Source organism: Heterodontus francisci, chromosome 30 (assembly GCF_036365525.1).
Source record: "Heterodontus francisci isolate sHetFra1 chromosome 30, sHetFra1.hap1, whole genome shotgun sequence".
In the NCBI taxonomy this organism is placed as follows: domain Eukaryota; kingdom Metazoa; phylum Chordata; class Chondrichthyes; order Heterodontiformes; family Heterodontidae; genus Heterodontus; species Heterodontus francisci.
This window is the reverse complement of record NC_090400.1, coordinates 40175245-40200099: the sequence shown is the minus strand read 5'-3', so window position 1 is coordinate 40200099 and position 24855 is coordinate 40175245. Positions and strand designations below refer to the sequence as shown.

At 41.1% G+C, this 24855-nt stretch overlaps 1 protein-coding gene across 2 annotated transcripts in view; it reads left to right on the top strand.

Annotated features, from left to right (window-relative positions):
* The window catches only part of acaca (acetyl-CoA carboxylase alpha), a 320877-nt gene that overhangs the window by 81510 nt on the left and 214512 nt on the right, over window positions 1–24855 (top strand). The window contains exons 25-29 of one of the 2 annotated variants that reach the window (XM_068010388.1): window positions 7751–7864; window positions 13043–13156; window positions 16282–16371; window positions 19056–19174; window positions 23275–23298. In XM_068010388.1, coding sequence (XP_067866489.1) covers window positions 7751–7864; window positions 13043–13156; window positions 16282–16371; window positions 19056–19174; window positions 23275–23298 — 461 coding nt within the window. The remainder of the gene's footprint in view (window positions 1–7750; window positions 7865–13042; window positions 13157–16281; window positions 16372–19055; window positions 19175–23274; window positions 23299–24855) is intronic. The other variant, XM_068010389.1, reaches the window with a different exon arrangement.

Below are 24855 nucleotides of genomic sequence, written 5' to 3'. Positions count from 1 at the left end.
ACTGACATTGTGCGAGGGCAGACTGCACCCGACACCACTGCTGGCATTTTGCAGAGGACAAAAAAAAGGAAACTTGCACACAGATAATGAAAGCTCACTTTGCTGAGCTGCTGGAAAATAATTAAAGTCTGATTTCTAAAAAAAAATGTTTTCCTTTGTTAGAAGTTATAAAAGTAGAGTGGTGATTTTGGTCACCGAATATCTTCTGATTTTGTTAAGGCAGAATCGTATTTAACATAGAATATTCTATATAGAGATTTTTTTTAAAAAAAGGTAGTTTCGTGATTTCAGTACAGAATTGCTGGAGCAGTACTGAAAGAGTTAAATGGAGATATGGAGCCAGAGATGATAAAACATAGCGCTGATGTTAATTTGTTACCATTCTATTCTGCTTTGTTCTGAGTGCTAATTTTTCAGACCATTCAAACTAATTGCTTCAGTGGGTGGCACACTGACAGACACCCAGCCATGCATTTGCCCTCCTGACCATCACCCTGTCCTTTACTGTCCCTGCTGAGAATGCAGAATAATCGAGTGTTTTAAATAGAGTAACAGCGGGTCATGTGCTTCTGCAGTTGGACTGAAGGAAAGTTGTGATTATAATGTGGCACAACCCAATAATTGTGTGTTTTTTGATGTCTGAACAGAAGCTTTTATTTTAAGGGCAGTGGGTTAAACCATACATGAGGCAGTGATTTACACAGCTGAATTACAGATTAACTTGTTATTTTTATTATAAAGTCTGTTTGACCATTGATATTGCAGTTATTTCTCTCTCGCATATGAATTAGGAGCAGGAGTAGGCCACTCAGCCCTTCAAGCCTTTCAAGCCTGCTCCGCCATTCAATAATGGCTGAACTGATTACTCCACATTTCCACACCCCCGGTAACCTTCCATCCCCTTGCTCATCAAGAATCTATCTAGATTCTCCCAAAAGGGGAAACATCCTTTCCATATCCACCCTGTCAGGACCACTCAGGATCTTTTATGTTTCAATCAAGTTACCTCTTACTGTTCTAAATTCCAGCGGATACAAACTAGCCTGTCCAATCTTGCCTCATAAGACAGCCCGCCCATTCCAGGTATTGGTCAAGTAAACCTTCTCTGTACTGTCTCCAAGCATTTACATCCTTCCTTAAATAAGGAGACCAGTAATGTACACAGTACTCCAGATGTGGTCTCACCAATGCCCTGTATAGCTGAAGCATAACCTCCTTACTTTTGTATTCAATTCCCCTCGCGATAAACGATAACATTCTGTTAGCTTTCCTAATTACGTGCTGTATCTGCATACTTCTTCTTTGGCCTTCTTGTCTCGAGAGACAATGGGTAAGTGCCTGGAGGTGGTCAGTGGTTTGTGAAGCAGCGCCTGGAGTGGCTATAAAGGCCAATTCTAGAGTGACAGACTCTTCCACAGGTGCTGCAGATAAAATTGGTTGTCGGGGCTGTTACACAGTTGGCTCTCCACTTGCGCTTCTGTCTTTTTTCCTGCCAACTGTTAACTCTCTTCGACTCGCCACTGTTTAGCCCCACCTTTGTGGCTGTCCGCCAGCTCTGGCGATCACTGACAATTGACTCCCACGACTTGTGATCAATGTCACAGGACTTCGTGTCGCGTTTGCAGACATCTTTAAAGCAGAGACATGGACGGCTGGTAGCTCTGATACCAGTGGCGAGCTCGCTGTACAATGTGTCCTTGGGGATCCTGCCATCTTCCATGCGGCTCACATGACCAAGCCATCTCAAGCGCCACTGGCTCAGTAGGGTGTAGATGCTGTGGATGTTGGCCGCCTCGAGGACTTCTGCGTTGGAGATACGGTCCTGCCAGCTGATGCTGAGGATTCTCCGGAGGCAGCGAAGATGGAAAGTATTGAGACATCGCTCTTGGCTGACATACGTTGTCCAGGCCTCTGCGGGCACAGGCTTGATATACTCGGACCTTTGTGTTCCGTGTCAGTGCACCATTTTCCCACACTCTCTTGGCCAGTCTGGACATAGCAGTGGAAGCCTTTCCCATGCGCTTGTTGATTTCTGCATCGAGAGACAGGTTACTGGTAATAGTTGAACCTAGGTAGGTGAACTCTTGAACCACTTCCAGAGCGTGGTCGCTGATCTTGATGGATGGAGCATTTCTGATGTCTTGTCCCATTATGTTTGTTTTCTTGAGGCTGATGGTTAGGCCAAATTCGTTGCAGGGAGCTGCAATTCTGTTGATGAGTCTCTGCAGACACTCTTCAGTGTGGGATGTTAATGCAGCATCGTCAGCAAAGAGGAGTTCCCTGATGAGGACTTTCCGTACTTTGGTCTTCGCTCTTAGACGGGCAAGGTTGAACAAACTGCCATCTGATCTTGTGTGGAGGAAAATTCCTTCTGAAGACTTGAATGCATGTGAGAGCAGCAGGGAGAAGAAAATCCCAAACAGTGTAGGTGCGAGAACACAGCCCTGTTTCACGCCACTCAGGATAGGAAAGGGGTCTGATGAGGCGCTGCTATGCTGAATTGTGCCTTTCATATTGTCATGGAATGAGGTGATGATACTTAGTAGCTTTGGTGGACATCCGATCTTTGCTAGTAGTCTGAAGAGACCACGTCTGCTAACGAGGTCAAAGGCTTTGGTGAGATCAATGAAAGCAACATAGAGGGGCATCTGTTGTTCGCGGCATTTCTCTTGTCGCTGGCGAAGGGCGAACAGCATGTCAATGGTGGATCTCTCTGCTCGAAAGCCACGCTGTGCCTCAGGGTAGACACGCTCAGCCAGCTTCTGGAGCCTGTTTAAAGCGGCTCGAGCGAAGACTTTTCCCACTGTGCTGAGCAGGGAGATTCCGCGGTAGTTGTTGCGGTCACCGCGGTCACCCTTGTTCTTATAGAGGGTGATGATATTGGCAACGCGCATGTCCTGTGGTACTGCTCCCTCATCCCAGCACAGGCAAAGCAGTTCGTAGAGTGCTGAAAGTATAGCAGGCTTGGCACTCTTGATTATTTCAGGGGTAATGCCGTCCTTCCCAGGGGCTTTTCCACTGGCTAGAGAATCAATGGCATCACTGAGTTCCAATTTTGTTGGCTGTTCGTCCAGCTCATCCATGACTGGCAGAGACTGGGCTGCGTTGAGGGCGGTCTCAGTGACAACATTTTCCCTGGAGTACAGTTCTAGGTAGTGCTCCACCCAGCGGTCCATTTGCTTGTGTTAGTCAGTGATTGTATCCCCTGATTTAGACTTGAGCGGGGGGTGATCTTCCTCATGGTTGGCCCAAAAGCTCTCTTAATGCCATCATACATTCCTCTGGTGTTACTGGTGTCGGAGGACAGCTGAATATGACTGCGTAGGTGTTGCCAATAGTCATTAGCACAACGCCTGGCTGTTCTTTGTGCAGCACTTCTGGCTGCTTTAAGTGCTACGGATGTTAACTTGCTGGGGGCTTTCTTGTAGTTCAACAATGCAATGCGCTTAGTGGCTATGACAGGTATGACATACTAACGTTTTGCAATTCATACACTGGGATACCCAGATCCCTCTGCATCTCAGAGCTTGGCAATTTCTTACCATTTAGATAATATGCTTTTTTATTCTTCCTGCCAAAGTGGACAATTTCACACTTTCCCACATTATACTCCATTTGCCAGATCTTTGCCCACTCGCTTAACCTATCTCTTTCCCTTTGTCGACCCTTATGTCCTCTTCTCCAGTTACTTTCCTACCTATCTTTGTGTCGTCAGCAAATTTAGCACCCATACCTTCGGTCCCTTCATCCAAGTCATTTATATAAATTGAAAAAAGTTGAGGCCCCAGCACAGATCCCTGTGGCACACCATTCGTTACATCTTGCCAACCAGAAAATTACCCATTTATGCCTACTCTCTGTTTTCTGTCTATGCCAATAAGTTACACCCTACACCATGAGCTTTTATTTTCCGCAATAACTTTTGATGTGGCATCTTATCAAATGCCTTCTGGAAATCTAAGTACAGTACATCCACCGGTTCCCCTTTATCCACAGTACATGTAGCTCAAAGAAATTTAAAAAATTGGTTAAACATGATTTCCCTTTCACAAAACCATGTTGACTCTGCCTGTTTACCCTGAATTTTTCTGAATGCCCTGCTATAACGTCTTTAATAATCGCTTCCAACATTTTCCCTAAGACGGAGGTAAAGCTAACTGGCCTGTAGATTCCTGCTTTCTGTCTCCCTCTTTTTGGATAAAGGAATTAGATTTGCTATTTTCCAATCTAACGGAAACTTCCCCAAATTTAGGCAATTTTGGAAAATTAAAACTAACGCATCAACTATCTCATTAGCCACTTTTAACACCCTAGGATGAAGTCCATCAGGACCCGGGGACTTGTCAGCCCGCAGCTCCAACAATTTGTTCAGTATCACTTCGCTGGTGATCGAAATTTTCTTGAGTTCCTCCCTCGCTTCCATTTCCTGACTTACAGTTAATACTGGGATGTTACTTGTATCCTCAATAGTGAAGACTGATGCAAAATATCTGTTCAATTCATCTGCCATCTCCTTATTATCCATTATTAATTCCCCAGACTCATTTTCTATAGGACCAACGCTCGCTTTGCTAAATTTTCTTTTTTAAATATCTATAGAAACGCTTACTATCTGTCTTTATATTTCTAGCTAGCTTTCTCTCGTGCTCTAATATTGCCTTCCTTATCAATCTTTTAGTCATTCTTTGCTGTTTTTTATATTCTGTCCAATCTTCTGACCTGCCTCCCATCTTTGCACAATGATATGCTTTTTCTTTAAGTTTGATACTATCTTTAACTGTTTTAGTTAACCACAGATGGCGGTCCCACCCTTGGAATTTTTCTTTCTCATTGAAATGTATCTATTCTGTGTATTCTGAAATATCCCCTTAAATATCTGCCACTGCATCTCTATTGACCTATCCCTTAACCTCATTTGCCAGTTCATTTTAGCTAGCTCTGCTTTCATGCCCTCATAATTGCCCTTACTCAAGTTTAAAATACTCGTCTTGGACCCACTCTTCTCTCCCTCAAACTGAATGTAAAATTCAATCATATTATGATCGCTGCTACCTTGGGGCGCCTCATTTATGAGGTCATTAACTACTCCTATCGCGTTGCACAATACCAGGTCTTGTATAGCCTGCTCTCCGGTTGGCTCCAGGACGTATTGTTCCAAGAAATGATCCCGAAAACATTCTATGTACTCCTCATCTAGGCTACATTTGCCCATCTGATTTTTCCAGTCTGTATGTAGGTTAAAATCCCCCATAATTATCTCTGTACCTTTCTGACAAGCTGCCATTATTTCTTCCTTTATACCTGGTCCTACAGTGTGGTTAATGTTAGGTGGCCTGTCCACCACTCCCACAAGTGACTTCTTGCCTTTATGATATCTGATCTCTACCCAAACTGCTTCTACATCCTGGTCTCCTGAACTTGGGTCATTCCTCTCTATTGCGCTAATACCATCATTAATTAGCAGAGCTACCACTCCACCTTTTCCTAGCTTCCTGTCCTTCCTAAATGCCATGTACCCTTTAATATGCAGCCACGTCTCTGTAATGGCTATTAGATCATATTTATTTCTATTTGTGCTCTCGGTTCATCTGTTTTGTTTCGAATGCTACGTGCATTCAGATACAGAGCCTTTAGTTTTGTCCTTTTTTATTATTTTTATAACTCTCACCTTATCTGTTGATTTACTCTTAGATTTGTGCGCTCTGTCCCTTCCTGTCACAATCTATCATTTCCCATATTAATACCTTTCTCTCTTGTCTTGTCTCTACTCCTTGATTTACCATATCTTCCCAAATTTGATCCCTGGTCCCCACAATTCAGTTTAAAACCCTTTCTGCTTCACTAGTTAAGTGGCTCGCTAGAACACCGGCCCCAGCATGGTTAGGGTGTAGACCGTTGCAACGATACAGCCACCACTTTCCCCAGTACTGGTGTCAGTGCCTTACGAACCAGAACCCACTTCTACCACGCCAGTCTTTGAGCCACGCATTAATTTCTGTAATCTTATTTGCCCTATGCCAATTTGCATGTGCCTTAGGTAATAATCCAGAGATGATTACCTTTTGAGGTTCTGCTTAATTTGTTGCCTAGTTTCTCATACTGACTATGCAGAACCTCTTTCCATGTCCTGCCTATTTCATTGATACTTACATGGACCGCGATGACTGGATCCTCCCCCTCCCACTGTAAGTTCCTCACCAGCCCTGAGCAGATGTCCCGAACCCTGGCACTGGGCAGGGAACACAGCCGTCTGGACTTTTGCTCTTTGCTGCAGAGAAGAGTGTTAATCCCCCTAACTATACTGTCCCCTACTACTACTACATTCCTTTTTTTTCTCCCTCCACTTGCTCATCTGTATTTAAGGAAGGATATACTCGCATTGGAGGCAGTTCAGAAAAGGTTCAGTAGGCTGATTCCTGACATGAAGGGGTTGCCTTATCAAGAATGATTGAACAGGTTAGGCCTTTATTCATTGGAGTTTAGAAGAATGAGGGGTGATCTTATTGAAACATATAAGATTTTAAGGGGGCTTGACAGGGTAGATGTTGAGAATATGTTTCCATTGGTGGGGGAATCGCAAACTAGGGGACATAGTTACAGAATAAGGGGGCACACATTTAAAACTGAGATGTGAAGAAATTTCTTCTGAGGGTGGTGAATCTCTGGAATTTTCTACCTCAGAGTTGTGGAGGCTAGGTCACTGAATGTATTTAAGGAGGAAGTAGAAATCTCAGTCAAGGGTTATGTGGAGCAGGCCCGAAAGAGGAGTTGAGGCCTGGGACAGATCAGCCATGATCTTATTGAATGGTGGGGCAGGCTGGAGGGGCTGAATGGCCTACTCCTGCTCCTATTTCTTATGTTCTTGCGTTCTAAACCTGTTGGACAATCACAACGGCTGAGACTCCTGCCCTCTGGGTCCGCTTACCTGCCTCAGCTGCAGCCACACTCTCCTGTCCCTGACCACTGACCAAATCAGAAGACCCTATCCTAAGGGGTGTGACCACCTCCTGGTACAAAATGTCCAGGTAACTTTCCCCTCCCTGATGTGTCTGCAGCTTGGACTTCTGTTCAATGACTGAGCCGAAGCTCTTCGAGCCGCAAACACTTATTTCAGACATGTTTGTCCTGGATCACACTCTGATCCAGGAGCTCCCACATGCTGCAGCCATGACGCATTACCTGTCCTGCCATCCTTCATGTGTTTTAATTAACTACATAATTATTTTATTCAATTATTTATTTTATTTTCCTTTTTTTTTATTATACTTTATTAAGCTTACCACTAGTTCCTTTACTATTTTAAACGGTAGGATTAGAATGGACAGTAATCACTTACCGGATACGCATCAAACAGGTAGCTTATTCCAAAACCAGTCACCTACCTGCTTGCCTATGATGTTTGATGCTATATTTGATTTAAATTAAGAGCTTACCTGTATACTCATGCCAGCGGCTCTCTGTTTCCCTGCTCTCACTGCTGATTGTGACGTCACTCTGATGTCACTTTTCGATTTGATTTTTTTTCCCCTGCTCCGCTCCCTCTGCTTCGCTGTGCTTCTCTTGCTCTCTCGCGCTCTCTGTCGCCGGTTTCCGACTCTGGGCTTTTGGCGCGCTTTTTAAACTTTCGCTCCCGCCATGTTCCTCTCTCTCGCTCTGTCTCTGAGCTTTTTTTAAAAAAGAAAATGAAAGTATTACTTTTTTATTTAAAAAAGTAACATCCAGCCTCATTTTTGTGTTTGTCTTTCTTCAGGACCAGTTGTGCGGCCGGGATCCAACCCTGACTGATGAGCTGATTGCCATTCTAACAGAGTTGACACAGCTCAGCAGGACCACCAATGCTAAAGTGGCTCTCCGAGCTCGTCAGGTAAAGATCTGGGTTTTCCATTTACTTGAAATTTAGGCTGCCCTTCTTTGTGCGTGTGCACCTGCCCATCCTTCTCCAATGTCTTTGATCTGTTGTCCAGCTGGGTGGAACTGCCCAATTCTTACCTATCTAATTGTAGCCAGAGAATTTCGTGTAATAGCTTCTCTTCCCACTTTTGCTGTTACCTCTGGAGTTCTCCAAGGATCTATCTTTGGCACCCTTCCATTTCTCATCTACATACTACTCCTTGGCGATGTCATCCGAAGGCACGACATCAGGATCCACATGCCAGCGACACTGGGGTCTATCACACCACCACCTCCTTGGACCCCTCAACCTGTCTGATATGTCTCACTGCTTACCCAACCTTTAGTATTGAATGAACAGAAATTTCCTCCACCTAAACATTGGGAAGATTGAAACCTTTGTCTTTGGTTGCCGCCACAAACTCAATTTCCTGGCTGCCGTTTCCATCCCTGGTAATTGTCTAAGCTGAGCAAGACCATTTGCAACCTTGGTGTTGTCTTTGGACCGGAGATGAGTTTCTGACCACATATTTGCACCATTATCAAGACTGCCTACTTCCACCTCTAATGCTGCTCGACTCTGACCCTTCCTCATCTCATCTGCTGCTGAAATCCTCACTATGCCTTTGTTACCTCTATTCCAATGCTCTTCTGGCCAACTTTCCTTCCTGCATCCTACATAAATTGGTGCTCATCCAAAACTGCTGCCTGTATCTTAACTTGCTCTAAATTTCATTGATCCATCACCCTTGTGTTTGCTGACCTTCACTGGCTCACTGTCTGATAAGACCTCAGTTTTAAAACTCATCTTTTTTTTTTCAAATCTCTCAATGGCCTTGCCCCTCCCTATCCATGTAGCCTCCTCTAGCCCTACAAGTCCTTGAGATCTCTGTGCTCCTCTAATTCTGGCCTCTTGCGCACCCCGGATTTTAATTGTTGTACCATTTTCGGTCGTGCTTTCAGCTACCTTGGCCCTAAGCTCTGAAATTCTCTCCCTAATCCTCTCCACCTCTCTATCGCTTTGTCCTCTTTTAAGATGCTCCTTAAAACAGATCTTTTTGATCAAGTTTTTAGTCGTCTGTCCTGACTTCTGCTTCTGTGGCTTGGTGTCAAAAATGCCAAATGTTTTTTGTTGAAACCACTCTTGGTAAGTACCTTGGGATGTTTTACTATGTTAAATGTGCTATATAAATGTAAGTTGTGTGTTATTTTAATGTTTTTACTTCAATCATTATATCACAACTCTGCCAATTCAGACAACATTTCACAATGTGACAAGACTTTTTTTTTGTTCTCTCTGGCTGATGCTGGCAAGGCTGCATTTTGTAGTTCATTCCTAGTCAGGAACAAAGGAAGCACTAGCTGTAATATAGGTGCCTTTCGTGAATACACGGCATCCCAAAGTGCTTTCCAGCCAATTAAGCACTTTTTAAATATTATCGCTGTTGCAATGTAGTTAATTATGGCTACCAACTTGCACACAGCAATGACCAGATTATCTGTTTTTGTGATGTTAGTTAAGGATTAAATATTGACCACAATACAAACTGCCCTGAGAAAATCATGTTGGATCTTTTCCTTGAACCGCTGCAGCCCTGTGGTGGTGGTATTCACAATGGTGTTAGGTCAGGAACTCCAAGATTTTGACCCAGTGATGGTGAAGGAACAGCAATGCATATTCTTATGATCTTGCTGCTAGATATTGGGGGCTGGCAGATGTCAAAGTAAGCTTGTTGTCTTTAATATCTGCTGGGCATGTTATTGCTTGGTTTTAATGTGAAAATAGAAATTCAGTCATAAACAGCTTTCTTAATTTTGTAATTTTTTAGTAAGCTGTGGGGAGGGGAAAGGGCTATATCAGTAACTCATGTAAGTGCTCACAGCTCATCCTCGCAGGAATACCCAATTATGTGTTTTAAAAAGGTATACTGTTGCAGATCAGGAGGCTTGACTACCTGTCCTTTTCCTAATCCAGTTGTACTGGGACCAATAGTAGTGCCCGTATTGCTATCGTAACTGAAATTCGCTAACTTAAAATAGTCAGGGATGAAACCTGAAATCTTCCTGGTCTGTGACTCAAATATTCAGTGGTTAACCTTGCTGGGCAGTTGGGAGGAAGATCATTTTCATCTCTAAAACAATTTACATTAGATTTTTATTTGCTGAGGACAATTAAGATTCAGCAAAAGCCGGTGTAGGCCCCAAAGCTTTTCACCACAATAATTAAATTAGGGCTGCTGTTGGAGAAAGAAACCACTCGTATATGGCAACTGAATACATTATTAACATTTTATTTTAAGATGGTATTTTTCTCTGTTCTCCTTTGGTGTGTCTACTCTAGGAAAAGTTTTGATTGAGAGTGCCCTCTTTCCATGTTTCTTTTGCCATTTTGAAACCAGCCTCTAAAGAATGCATAAGAGCAACCCAAGAGTGAGTGTCCCTTTGATTGCAGTGTCTGCACTTTGATCAGTGAGCTGCATTTTCCACCCATTCACTGTCACTGGTCAGAAAAAACCTAGATCAGCTTTTCTTCAATGGCATGGCTGAGATCGGGTCTTCATGTGGCAGAACATGAGCAGAGTTACATGTGCCACTGATCTTGGAGTAGAATTAGTAAGTGATATGGTCGTCTGAGCCACTGTGTCATCCATAGTATTTCTCATTTTACTTCCTGTGAATTCTCAGATGTTTTAGAAGAAAAAAGTGTCTCAACATTGGAACTTGAGTGCTAATTCTTAAGATCGTGTGATGCATGCCCATAAAGTCAATGTTAACATTTTTCAATGCACCCTTGGAGTTAAGGGCTACACATACTTGGATTCACCTGGGATTTGATAACTAAACTGAGGGTAGCCTTTGTTGCAGTCCCAGTAACAATCAGTGTTTGATTATGGCTTTGCTATGATGTAGACAGTCCCTTCCAGCGAAGTTTCTCATTGTTTCTGTGCACCAAAGATGTCCGCCTTTGACCTGATCACTTCCTCAATGTCTTTGGCAGCTTGATTGTTTTTTGTAAACCTACCAGTCATTTTTCTTTCAATTACAGATATATACCATTTAATTGGATGTCTTATCATTGAGATAATGTTTTATTTGTTCTCAGGATGCAGATGATGTAGACAAGGTTGCATTCTTTACCCATCCTTTGTTGCTCTGAAAAATTGGTGATTGAATATCAATTGTTTGTATGACTGAATGGCCTCTTCAACGGGCATTGAGTCAACTACATAATGTGGATTAGAGTTGCGTTTAGACCAGATTGGTTAGGGGGATAGGTTCTCCTTCCTGAAGAACATTTGTGAACCAGTTAATTTTTTAATGAAAATCTAGCAGTTTTTATGGTCATTTTTTTCCTTTCTGGTCATTGCCCACAAATCACCAGATTTATTGAGCTCAGTTTCACAACTTGGGATTTAAACTCGGGACCTTCAGGTTGTGACAACTACTTGCAGGTATATAGTGCCTTTAAAAATATAAAACTATCACAAAACGCTTCACTGAGGCATAATCTGATATAAATGGATGCTGAGACCAAGAATAGGTATTCGATGCGGTGTGTGGGGGTGGGGGGGGTGCACAAAGCTTGGTCAAAGGTGAATTTTAAGGAGGCGAGGAAGCTGGAAAGGCTGAGAGGTGGGATTCCAGAGCATAGGGCCAAGACCTATTTAAATCCTTTCACCAAGAAATAAATCATACTTGTGTAAGCCCCTTGAGATGGAGATTAGTGTAAGTGGGCTCTTGTCTACTCAGCTATGGAATGGGAAGTCACTAGAAGGTCTGTGGGAAGAGACATGTTTCTATCTACAGGAAGTGTACACTCTTGGTTTTGGGCCAGTGAAAGATGGGCACTCCGCCATGGTTAACTTTGATCAAGTATCTTTGGCAATGTCTCCTTCGTCCTGCACTCATTTCTTTGATGTTATAACTGTCACAATAATATTGTAATCTAGTAGTAGCAACTATCATTTGAGTAAATTCATTGGGTCCAATTGTTAAATTTAAGTGTAAAGTTTCCTTTTTCGAGAGCTCATTGGGCTAATTTTCACCTTATAAATTGTGTTGTGGTCAAGTGAGGAGGGGTTGAAGTGCTTCCCTCTTTTCCCTCTCCTTGTTGGACCAAAACAGGTTTAATTCTTTCTTAAAGCAAATGTACTGGTCAATGTAGGTGTTTGGTTCTTGTTATAATCATAGCAAGTAAGTAATCGGACAGATTTTCTTGAGTTAGCAAAGAAAGAGGTTAACTTTATTGTACCTAAACCAAAATAATAAACAACGTGCCAACTTTCACTTTCATACACACATTAGAGTTTTACACACACACACACAAATAGGTTACAGAGTGGGGAAAGATAGATTGGTTGAGTTGGAGGCCATAAAGGTATACAGTGTGTGAAGTTGAGTGATTCGGCTGGCTTCTAGCTGAATTTGGTGGTCCTGAGGCTTTTACTTTGAAGAGGTAGATGACTGTTTCGGTGAGTCTCTTGGAGATAGCGATGCAAATGATTTCCTGCAACGGGTTTTGGATTGTAGCTGGTGTATGCAAAGGTGGTCAGTCCACAGGCAGGATTTGAAAACTTTCAAGCTGGAATGGAGGAAGAGAGGATCTGCTCATGTCAGAGTCCAGTGCTGCTTCTCTGCTGCTGAGAAAACACCAGCTTAAAACCACAGATGGGAGGGGCTTGTCACATGACATTCACTCAGTGATTCAAAACATAGCAGTTAGCAGTATTTCTCTGCTTGCTGAAAGAACAGGTAGTTCCTTTAAACTTCCTGGGACTTGGTTCTTGCTGGGAAATGCACAGACAGTTCATGTTTCTCCTCACAGTCTTTTGCAGTGTGGGATACAGTGCAGCAAACTAGGTGATCATCTTAAGTCGAAAGGATGACTTTGCTGGCAGCTTATCTTTTTAAAAATGTCATTTAAAAAATATATAAATCCAGATCTCCGGCCAGTGGATTAAAGAAAATTATCATTCAACAAAACACATTGGCATAACAACTGCCTAATACATTGTTACTGTTGGGGATCAGTAAACCATTTTAGTTCTTTTGAATCGGTGTAAGTGGCTTTAATTGACTGTTCTGTCAATTTTATCTGTCAGATATACTGTTTTAATCAAATTACTCCATTGCTGTGGTCTGCTCTTTATAGGTTCTAATTGCTTCACACTTGCCCTCTTATGAGCTCCGTCACAACCAGGTGGAGTCCATTTTCCTCTCGGCCATTGATATGTACGGGCATCAGTTCTGCATCGAGAATCTTCAGGTGATTGTACCATCTGTCAATATTTATAATAAACTTAAAAAATCATGCATCTGCACTGAATTTCTGTGTATGTCTGTCTTCATAATAGAACTGTGTAAACTTATTCTGCAGTTACGTCCCCTGGTGCTGAATGTGCATCATTACGAGGACGCTGTAATTACAGAGTGATAAACTTGCACAGGCCATTTCCATTATGAATATAGATGTAGGGATTTATAATGGATATTGTTATGGTCAAGTGAGGAGGGGTTGAAGGACTTCCCTCTTTTTCCTCTCCTTGTTAGACCACAACCGGTTTAATTCTTTCTTAAAGTGGTTGTACTGGCTAATTCAGTTGGTGTTTGGTTCTGGTCATGATCATGACAAGAACCAAAGAAAGAGGTTAACTTTATTGTATCTAAACCGAACTAATAAAATAATGAACACATACCAACTTTCACTGTCGCACACATTAGAGATTTACACACACACAAAGAGGTTACAGAGTGGGGAAAGATAGATTGGTTGAGTTAGAGTCCATATAACAAAAAAAAAGTATACAGTCTGTAGAGTTTGGTGATTTGGCTGGCTTCTAGCTGAATTCAGTGGTCCTGAGGCTTTTAGTTTGAAGAGGTAGATGACCTTTTCGATGAGTCTCTTGGAAATAGCGATGTGAATGATTTCCTCCAAGGGGTTTCTGATTGTAGCCAGTGTATGCAAAGGTGGTCAGTCAATAGGGCAGGATTTGAAAGCTTTCAAGTTGGAATGGAGAGAGAGAGAGAGAGAGAGAGAGAGAGGAACACCCACTTAGGGTCTGCTCATTTCAGAGTCCAGTTGCTTTTTCTCTGCTATAGAGAAAAACACCAGCTTAAAAACCACAGTTAGGGAGGGGCTTGGCACATGACAGTCACTCAGATTCAAACATAGCAGTATTTCTCTGCTTGTTGAGAGAACAGATAGTTCCTTTAAACTTCCTGGGTCTTCGTTCTAGCTGGGAAATGCACAGATAGTTAATCTCCCTCCTCACAATCATTTGCAATGTAGGATACAGTGTAGCAAACTAAGTGACCATCTTAAGCTTAAAGGATGACTTTGTGGGCAGCTTGTCTTTTAAAAATATCTTTTTTTAAATATATAAATTCAGATCTCCAGTCAGTGGATTAAAGAAAATTATCATTCAACAAAATACATTGGTGTAACAATATATAAAAATAACTACAGGATCTGTAACTTTAAAATGGGGTCTGAATTATGTCTACACACCTTGGTCTAATTGTCTCCTAACTTTTTTTTTTCAAACACCAATTCACCTGGACACACATGGTGACTCCCTGTATGCAATGCCATGGTTGGTTTATTAGCTAAGTATACAATGGGTGCTTCAATGAAGGATGGCTGTCCTATTAAAGAGGGTTCAGTTACTTTTGTGGGCAATTTTTAAAGAGATGCACATCCTGTCAGCTCCTTTAATTTGAAGTTTTAAAATTCAAATTTTGTTCATTTGAATTGAACTTATGTAAAAACGCCTTCTGTGCTATGTTTAAATTGCTTAATTTAAGCTGCGCGATAATTTGTTTTTCTTTCAAATAAAAATAACAATGAAATTCTTTTTTTAGTGTAATACGACAATACCAGTTTTTCTTCAGAATTAATGATGGTAATACAATTGTGGGATTGTGTTTCTTTGAATATGAAGATACAATATTATTAGGTTGTTAATTATGGGGGAAAAAAGTTATTCTCCCATTTTTTATTTCAAGAAATTAACTCCTTAAATCTGAAATTACAAATGGAATTATCATATAATTTTCCCATATGATAGAAAGTAAAAGTGACATTTAAATGGAAAATGATTCCTCTCTCAAGGCACCATGTGAGATGGAGTGAATCATAAATCATTGAGTAATGTTAGGATGAAGAAATCACTCTCTTTTATAACTGCACTGGAGCTTTTGCTCTGGCTGAGTGGGTAAATGCACCACCCAGGATGGTTCTGACCCCTGCAAGACTAGGTTTCCACTCTGAAAAGAAAGAACACGCATATATATTATGTTCCTTTTACAACCTCACAGTCCAAAAGCACCAATGAAGTTCTTTTTTTGAAGTGTAGTCACTGTTAATTGCAGCAGCCAATTTGCTCCTAGCAAGATACCACGAATAGCTGTGAAATAGATGACCAGATAATCTGTTTTAATAATGTTGGTTGAGGGATAAATATTGGCCAGGACACTGGGAGAGCTCCAATGCTGTTTGTTTTTTAAAAAGTACCATGTGACCTTTTACATCCACCTGAGAGGAGAGATGGGGCCTCAGTTTAAAGTCTTCTTCAAAAGACGACACCTCCGGCAGTTTAGCACTCCCTCAGCAGTGCCTAGATTACGTGGTGCAGTCTCTGGAGTGGGACTTCTGACTCCAAGGTGAGAGTACTGCCACTGAGCCATGGTTGACACCTGGCTTATGTTGTCAGCTGATGTTAGCCAGAATGGTTTCTTAATTTTTCTCTTTGTTGATGAGAACAAGCCTAGACTAGGATTTCCACTTCTGCTTTTGTAGCAAAGTTGCCATGTATCAAAGCCAGTTCAGCATAGGATGAAGCGAATTTGTGATGATTTCCCCTTGCATGTTAAAATTACATGTGAATCCTTTCTGGCTAGGCTGTAATCTGAATATTGGAAATGGATGAAATATTGTGGGGTTGCTGGCACTGGATGAAATACGTAGCAGCGTCAATCAACAACTTTCAGAAGCAGGGGAAAAACTAAGAGGCGAAATATAACAACAAAAAGGGACGGTAGATTGAAGGGGAAGTTATTACTACAATGTCATTGCACATCTCTTGGTGGCTAGTTGAAGAGCAGTACCAAGGAGTAGACAAATCTATGCACTACAGCTTGGAGACCTGCATTTCGATTTTTTTTTCTTCTGCTGGGGATGCAGCTGACTTCTGCTCAGTGTCTCGCTGACCCTCTGCAACAACAAGCTTGGTGTAAGAAATTTAGAGAGTGAAAAGATGTCGTTTTGATATCTGTATCATATACTTAGTTATTGTATAGATATAGTAAAACAATGTGAACAGTGAGATCCATGGCTCATATCACCATAAATAAGATGTATTGAAACTTTGTGTGTGCTTTTTTTGTTCACAGAAGCTCATCTTGTCAGAGACCTCCATCTTTGATGTTCTTCCCAATTTCTTCTATCATAGTAACCAGGTGGTGAGAATGGCAGCATTGGAGGTTAGTCTTGCACAATTCAGCAGCAGATGGTGTGCCTCTGTTTCGTTGTAGTGTCTGTTGCTTCATATATAGATGGATATCTGAGAATGTTATTAAGGAAGGTCAATTGGTGTTTGTAACACCATCTTTGCATTACTGACTGCACCAAAAGAAAAGCATCTAAAGCTATATGTAACATTTCCCTTGCAGTTTTCTCCCCTACTTCCTGAAGGCCTTGACTCAGGCTGGGGTACTGTTTTGAGAATGTCCACAGCCCTCTGAATTGTCATTCTTCACGTGAGTTTAAATGATGAGTGAGGAATGGGTAGTCTGCACCCTCTCAAGAACCCTCACATCCTTCCTAAAGTGTGTGACCAGAAATGGATGCAATATTCTAGTTGTGGCCTAACCAGAGCTTAATAAAGGATCAGCATAACTTCCCTGCTTTTGTACTCATTACCTTTATTTATGAAGCCCAACATCCGTTATGCTTTGCTAATTACTCTTTTAGTATGTCCTGCCACCTTCAAAGACCTATGCACATGAACCCCCACATATCTCTGACCCTGCACACTCTTGATACTTAATGGCACAGTTCTATATTGCCTATCCCTTCTGCCAAAATGCATCACCTCCACTTTTCTGCATTAAATTCCATCTGCCATTTGGCATAGATTTAAGGTGATTGGTAGAAGGATTAGAGGGGACATGAGGAAAATGTTTTTCACCCTGAGGGTGTTGGCTGTCTGAAATTCACTGCCCATATTGGTGGTGGAGGCAGAAACCCTCAACTCATTTAAAAGGTACCTGGGCCTGCATCTGAAGTGCTGTAACCTGCAAAGCTATAGACCATGTGCTGGAAGGTGGGATTAGATTGGGCTGCTGGTTTCTTCAGCTGCGCAGACACGATGGGGTTACGGCCAGGCGAGAAAGGGGTCTCAGGCTCCCCTCTTGCCCTTCCTCTTCTTTGACCTCAATAGGGTTTATTCTTTTTAAATAGTCATTGTGCTTACCACCTTTGAGTGTTTTACCTTTTTACCTTTCCTGTGATCATGAAAGAACCAATTGCAGAGGGAAAAATAGATTTTGTGGTTGGTTTAAAATCCAGAACAAATGGAAGTTAAATGCACAGTCTGTGAAGTGTATTCTTGAAGTCCTTACTGGTCAAAGTGCACTTTGTGGTTGGCCTGCTTTGCTCAAGGTTTTCTTGAAGCTAGAATTTTAGTTGGCTCTCTTTCGCTGGCTGTAGCAGTTTGTAGGCTTGGAGGGTCCACAGTCGCAGATGGCTTTCAAATCTGATATTTTCTGGGGAGAGAGAGAGGGAAGCATGCAGCTTTCTCTGCTGCTGCACACTCATTTACTGCTTGTCTTTTGTGAATGTAACAAAACTTCTATTTTTTCAGAGATGGACAGATGGTCACATGGTTCTCTCAATCCCCTTTGTTTTTAATCAGATACAAGGTTCAGAATTGGCTTCACAGGTTTCAGGATGCCAGTATTTACACTCGGAGGGGTTTGCTCTTTCAAGGTCAATGTGTCAGGATGCCCTTGACTGTCATGCTAATGAAGCATGGTAATTCAATTACTGAGAGCAAGCTGTAGTTCTGGGTCCAGGACTTCTCAGACTTCTGTCTGCAGTTCAATCTCTTGGTATTTCAGTTGCAAATTGCAGTGACCATCTTGGCTGCTAGTTTTTTTAAAAAAGTTACTGTAGGATTTTTCCCATTAAAAATCTAATGTAAGTTTCCAACTGATGAAATTAATATTTCTCATTTGGCATTTGAGGTTTTCTTGACCATGGGCTGAATGGCCTCTTTCTGAGCCATAACTTTTCTGTGGTTGTCCATTCTGTGAGCCTATCCACTTTGACCTCCTATTCCACGAGCCTCTATTTGGTTAACCAGTCTTTTATGTGGTACTTTGTCCAGCACTTTCTTAAAAGCATATAGAATCAAACAGGAATGTGGACACTGCCTGATTTTCTCCTTAGTGCAGAAGCACCGATACTAAATGTAGTACCTCAAATGCCCTTAAAGCAGACTGGAGTGATTCACCTCCTGATTTTTTTCTTCTAACCTCTGCTTGGTTCCCTTCTCTTTTCTCCTCCCCCTCCACTGTCTCCTATCCAAAGTGACATAGTAAAGATTCTCTGCTGCATGTTCATGTGCTGTGCACCATGTTGGTACTCCAGTCATGAGTATCATTAAGTTTCAAGTAGAAGACACACCAAGAAACACCAAATGGATGTTGCACAAATAGTGATATCTGTTTTCTCTGATAGATAAGAACTTGTCCCTAAAATTGGTGTGGGTGATTTCTAACCTTTTACATCTGTCAGAAATGCCTGGGCAGAGACATATTCCCTGTGGAGAGAGAAAAAGAGAACTGGAGGAAATTTATGTCATCTTAATACCATGTCAAGTGCAAGATCCTGAATACAGGCCATTTTTTTTTTCATGATTGCAGTGCACATCCAGTCAAACAAGTTATCTTTGTGGGGAAAATTGTGACTGTGATTAGGATGTGTTTAGATGACCTGATGTTTGTATACAAATGAACAGAAATAGATAAAGGGAAACATTGGGAAAAAAAAGTACATATATTTGTCTTAAAATGACCATATTGCCTCTTCTGCACCACGATTGACGGTTTGGGAGTTAGATGACATGTTTAGCTGACCATATGATTCCTCTGTTTTTGTGCAGGTCTATGTTAGAAGAGCCTACATTGCATATGAGTTGAACAGTGTTCAGCATCGCCAGCTCCAGGATGGAACCTGTATTGTAGAGTTTCAGTTCATGTTGCCAACATCCCATCCCAACAGGTAAATAACTTCCTCGGTATCTGTTTGCTAGCAAGAGAAGTCTGGGTAAGAGTCGATGCAAAGGTTAGTATGTGGAGTTTGAGTATATTGGAGAATCATGGACATGGCTTTTAGTGTAAAATTGCAGCAATTTCCCAAAATGCATAGTCAATGGGCAAAGTTCCCAAGTAGACACAAAATTAATATTACTCTGTAAGGTCCTTGGGATTTGCCTTCCTTGCCACAGAAATGTATTCTTCTGCAGTTCATATATAGGTTGGTGAATGATGCGGAGGCAACCAAATTGGGTGAGATGTTTATGCACTTGAAATATTTGTTAAAAATCCGTGTAAACTGCCTAATTTATCTACTTGGCTCCAATTTGATTTTTTGACCTTGACAGCAGAGCAGGGCAAATGGAAGCTGGCAGCAACCAACAGTTTGCCAAACGTATTCCCTCTGTCTCTGCATCCCCAGAAATGGTTGGAATGCAAGACAGACATGACAGAAGAAAAGGAAGTAACTTGCATTGTCGCAAAGTACTTGTTTCTGCTTAACTAACCGTGATTTTCATGGTTGCTGGTTTCAGCAGGGTTGGAGGATTTGTCAGTCAAATAATTACAGGTATTGACCAGCCAGCATTTGCTGGAAGTCAGTTGCCAGCATTCGCCAGAGCTGGCGGGCAGCCATAAAGACAGGGCTAAATTGTGGCGAGTCGAAGAGACTTAGTAGTTGGCAGGAAAAAAGACAGAGGCGCAAGGGGAGAGCCAACTGTGCAACAGCCCCAACAAATAAATTTCTCTGCAGCACCTGTGGAAGAGCCTGTCACTCCAGAATTGGCCTTTATAGCCACTCCAGGCGCTGCTTCACAAACCACTGACCACCTCCAGGCGCGTATCCATTGTCTCTCGAGATAAGGAGGCCCAAAAGAAATTTGCTATCCTTACTCCCTAGCTGTCTATATGCACAGACGCTGTTTTCCTCCTTTTATGAACATGCTACTGATGAATGCACTGATTACTATGTTTAATGGGATCTAAAATTTTGTCTTTAGTTCAATGCCAATGTGGCTTTACTCTGTCAGAATGAACTTGTCATATTTGCAACTACCATGCTTGAATTTAAATGTGCTTGTTTTGATAGAAAATGTTGGGTTTCTGAGGGTGATTAAATTTACTTTCATTTTTCTTGTAATAAAACACTGTTCAACAATCATAACTGCACAGTACAAAATTTATGTGCTGGCATAATGACAGCAATCCAGTCGATGATGGGAAGAAGAATGTATCCCATACCTTTCACAATTCAATTCTGGTGCAATTTTGAAATTATCAGCATTTCAGTTTTCTATCCTTGCCTTTTCAGCTTTTTTCACTTTTCCTATCTTTCTAAATGATTATGCAAGTTGGAACAGTGTGGTACCCACACGGGGGTCATGCAGAGAAACTGCTGCTCGCCCTGGAATTGGGGAAGCCCCTGTATCTCTGGTACATAGCAGAAGAATCATGTCCATCGTTACTTTCCCTCACTTAATATGATTTTGTCACTGAAATGACTGCAGTATGTTACACAAATGCATTCAGTTTGTGTGTTTCTGACTTTCGTACTCTCTCATTTTCCTCTTTTTTTTTTGTTCCTTTTGCACCTCTTTCTCACTTTTTTTTGCCCATTTTTGTCAAAATTAATTTTCAGCGTAGTACCATATTTTTTATGCTCCTTGTCTCAGTTTGCTCGCATTCTCTCCTGAAAACACTTAATCAAGTGGATTATGCTTCCATGTTATCTCACTCAAATGGTCGTTCTTCATGTGTGAACCTGTACAGTGAGTGTCAACAGGTCTTTTGACTTGATGGGTGGGTGTGAAGAGCATCATAGCCACCCCCAAACCTCAGTTCATCCAATCTTGTCTGCCCAATGTCCACAATGTGCACTTTGCAGTGTGGTCACAGGATAGCAACCAGGACTGGGAACCTGGGCTACTTTTCACCCCTCTCTATCCATGGGTGCTGACAGTAATTGGAGCTCCCATAATTCCACCCCTGATTGACATCAGTTAACTCAGTGTAGAACAGAAATCAAGCCCTGGACCTTCCTGGTCTGTGTATCGTTTCAACAATGGACAGTGTACTTGCCACCTGAGTTTAGTAGCATCCTGTATAGTTCATGTAGCTTTTGTTGAAGCTGGAGTAACTGCTGAGAATGGTTCAGTAGTGGCATCCTTCACTGGTGAGAAATGGTCACTGAGGTCTCACAGGCCTGATTTAAAAGCCCGATGGAACTTAAATATGAATTGTACAGCGCTTAGCCTTTTAATAAATGAGATAACATGCCACTTTGAATCAGATATGACTTACAGCCCATCAGATTCAGTGATCTTCACGATATTTCACTAGCATGGGGTGCATTAATGTGATTATATAATTGTGATAAAGCAATCTTCAAACTGTTCTTTAGAAAAAAAAAATAGAATACATATCTTTAACAATAAGTACTAACTGTAAATCTATTATGTGCTGAAATCTAGAGAAAGCCGTGGTGTAATTTGTTTTGCTGGAGCATGCCCAATGCAACAATATCACTTTAAATGTTAATGGCAATAAGGTTTACATAAGCGAAATGCATCAATTCTCACCTTATTATGCCTTGCCTCCTCATTTATAAAACTGTGGCCTGCACTGGCACCAAATCATGACTTGATTTAAATGCCACTATTAGCATGCGTCTTGCTTGTGTTCTTTTTTTTCCCACATGGAAATCTTGAAGGAGTGAGAGCCACTTCTGTCAGATGAAATGTTTCAGATGCAAAGGCTTGAATGCTGTGAAAATAAAAATGAAATGAAATTCTCTGAGCTGATGGTAAAAGCCAAGAGAAATTGTGATTGCATGTGTATGAAGATCAATCATAACTGGGACGGAGTTTGCAGGCTGCCTTTGTGTGTTTGCATTCACTAGAGCAGACTGAGACGTTGGTTGCAGGTGCCTTTTATCGAGGATTATAGTAACTACGTAGATTCGAAGACAATTCAATTTGAATGATTAAGGATTATGTTCTGATTATTTAGGTAATTGTCTGCATTTAATTCTGTATTAATTGAATCAACATAAAAAATGTTCAATCTAAAATACTGCAACAATTTATGGTCAAATTTTGTGACTCTTAATCTCAAAAAGAAACATTTTACCATGCAAGCTGTTTGTGTGCACATGTGTGTGTGTCTATACATGCTTTCTCTTGCTATCTTGTGTAACTGAAAGTATTCAGGACTGACCTACTTCATTTTATTAACTTATCATTTCCTCTGCAAGCCCCTTTTTCAGGTAGAAGGGTCCTAGCTTATTTTGCTTTTATAGTTCATACCTTCAGCAGCGGGGATCAGCCTGTTGCTCTTTTCTGTTGCCTGTAGTGGCTGCACCCTTATCCCAGCCATGACAGCTGGGGTTGAATGATGGGAAGCCCTGGGACCTGAAGCTTTGGCCACATGCTTATGAGGCCACTACTAAAACATCCGAACTAAAGACCATTACAAAAGGTCAGCTTCTTAATTTGTAAACTATTGTGCCATACAGACTGACTGTTACTGGCAATTCACTGCCCCTGCCCCTTCACCTGGGCCCATCAGGAGCACCATGCATTTCTAGGTCTGCATTAACAGCTAACTTGTACAAACAGAGAGTTAGTGTACCTTGGAACAAAGGTTGCGAAGTATAGTGGATTTTTGTTTTTGCCCACTCTAATAATTAAACAACATTAAAAGAATATACTTTTTGGTAGAATTTTCCTTGTAAATAAGGGCTTATGCCACAAGTCTGATCAATATAAAGATGCATTTCTTTTGCACCATGGATGCTGAATCTGTACATTTTAAAGCAGGCCTGTACCTGTTGCAGCAACTGTAAGTCCAGGATATTCAGAGATAACGTATTTGTGTGTGTGTCCATATACATGTGTTCATAAAATTGCTTGCTTCTTTAATTGATCTACAACATTTAGAGTAATGAATTTTTAATTCCAACCTCCAGTTTGCTGATTTTGAATGTGAACTCACAGTCCAACCTGATGAGTAATTACAATTCTTTGTTTATCCTTCTCCACTAACCTGTCAGTAATTGTTTGATTTCAGAGGGAACATCCCCACACTAAACAGGTACTGTACAATCATTTATTTTCTAATTTTACATACATTATAAAAATGTACAATTGAATTAATTTTAGTTTGGAATTACATAGAATAAACCGCACAGAAACAGGATGTTCAGCCCAAGCAGTTTTTGTTACCATACTTCCCCATACAACTCTAACAGCATAACCATCTCCCTATATGCTTATCTAGCTTCCCATTAAATTCATCTATACTACTCGCCTCAGCTATTTCCTGCAGTAGCGAGTTCCATATTCTCACCACTGTCTGGGTAAAGCAATTTCTGCCGAATACCCTATTTGATTTCTTGGTGACTATGTTATAGTGTTGGTCTCGACTTGTGCTCTTCCCCAGAAGTGAAAATGCTCTCTCTGCCTACTCCATCAAAACCTTTCATAATTTTAAAGGCCTCTATTTGGTCACCAATCAGCCTTCTCTTTTCAAAAGAAAAGAGACTACGTCTGTTCATCCTTTCCTGATTGGTATAATCTTGCAGTTCTGGTATCATCCGTACAAATTTTTTTTGCACCCTGTCCAGTGCCTCTATATCTTTTTTTATAAAATGGCGACCAGAACTTCACAGTATTCCAAGTGTGGTCTTACCAAGGTTTGATACATGTTAACATAATTTCTCTACTTTTCAGTTATATCCCTTTAGAAATAAACCCGAGTGCTTGATTTGTTGCTGGCCTTACTGACCTGGATCAGAACTTATAGTAATTTTTATGTTTGTACTGTCAGATCCCTATGCTGCTTGACCCAATTCTTATTTTCTAAGTAAAATATGACAACCTAATTTTTCTAACCAAAATGTAATACTTCACACTTATCTATATTGAAATTCATTTGCCAATTATATGTCCATTTTGCAAGTTTATTAACGTCGTCTTATAATTTGTTGCAATCCTCCTCAGCTGACCAAGCCTCACAATTTGGTGCCTGCAAATTTAAAAAATTATTTTTGGTTCCAAAGTTTAAATCGTTAATATAAATTGTGAACAATGATGATCTCGGCAATGATCCTTATGGAACACCACTCCTCACCTTTTTACACTCTAAATAGCAACCCTTATCCCTACTTTCTGCTTTCTGTCTTTCAGCCAGCCAGCTATCCATTCTGCTACTTGTTGCCTGACTCTGAATTATCTGACCTTATTCGTTAGTCTTTCATGTGGTACCTTATCGAAGGCTTTTTGGAAATCTAGATATATTTCATCTACTGCATTACCCTTGTCTGCTCATTCTCTATTCCCTCTTCAAAGAATTCAGTGAGGTTGGTCAAGCAAGACTTGCCCTTTTGAAATCCAGATTGACTTTTCATTATAATAATTTTGATTTCTAGATGTTTTTCTGTTTTCTCCTTTTTGTAGGGTTTTCTCTCCTTATACTGATAAGCTGACTGGTCTATAGTTCCCTGGATATGTTCTATCTCCCTTCTTAAATAATGGTATAATATTAGCTATCTGTTCGCACTACACCTTTCTCTAATGCATTATTAATAGTTTCTTTCAGAATGCGCCAATGCAATTTGTCATGACCAGCGGTTTTATCCTCTTTGAGTTT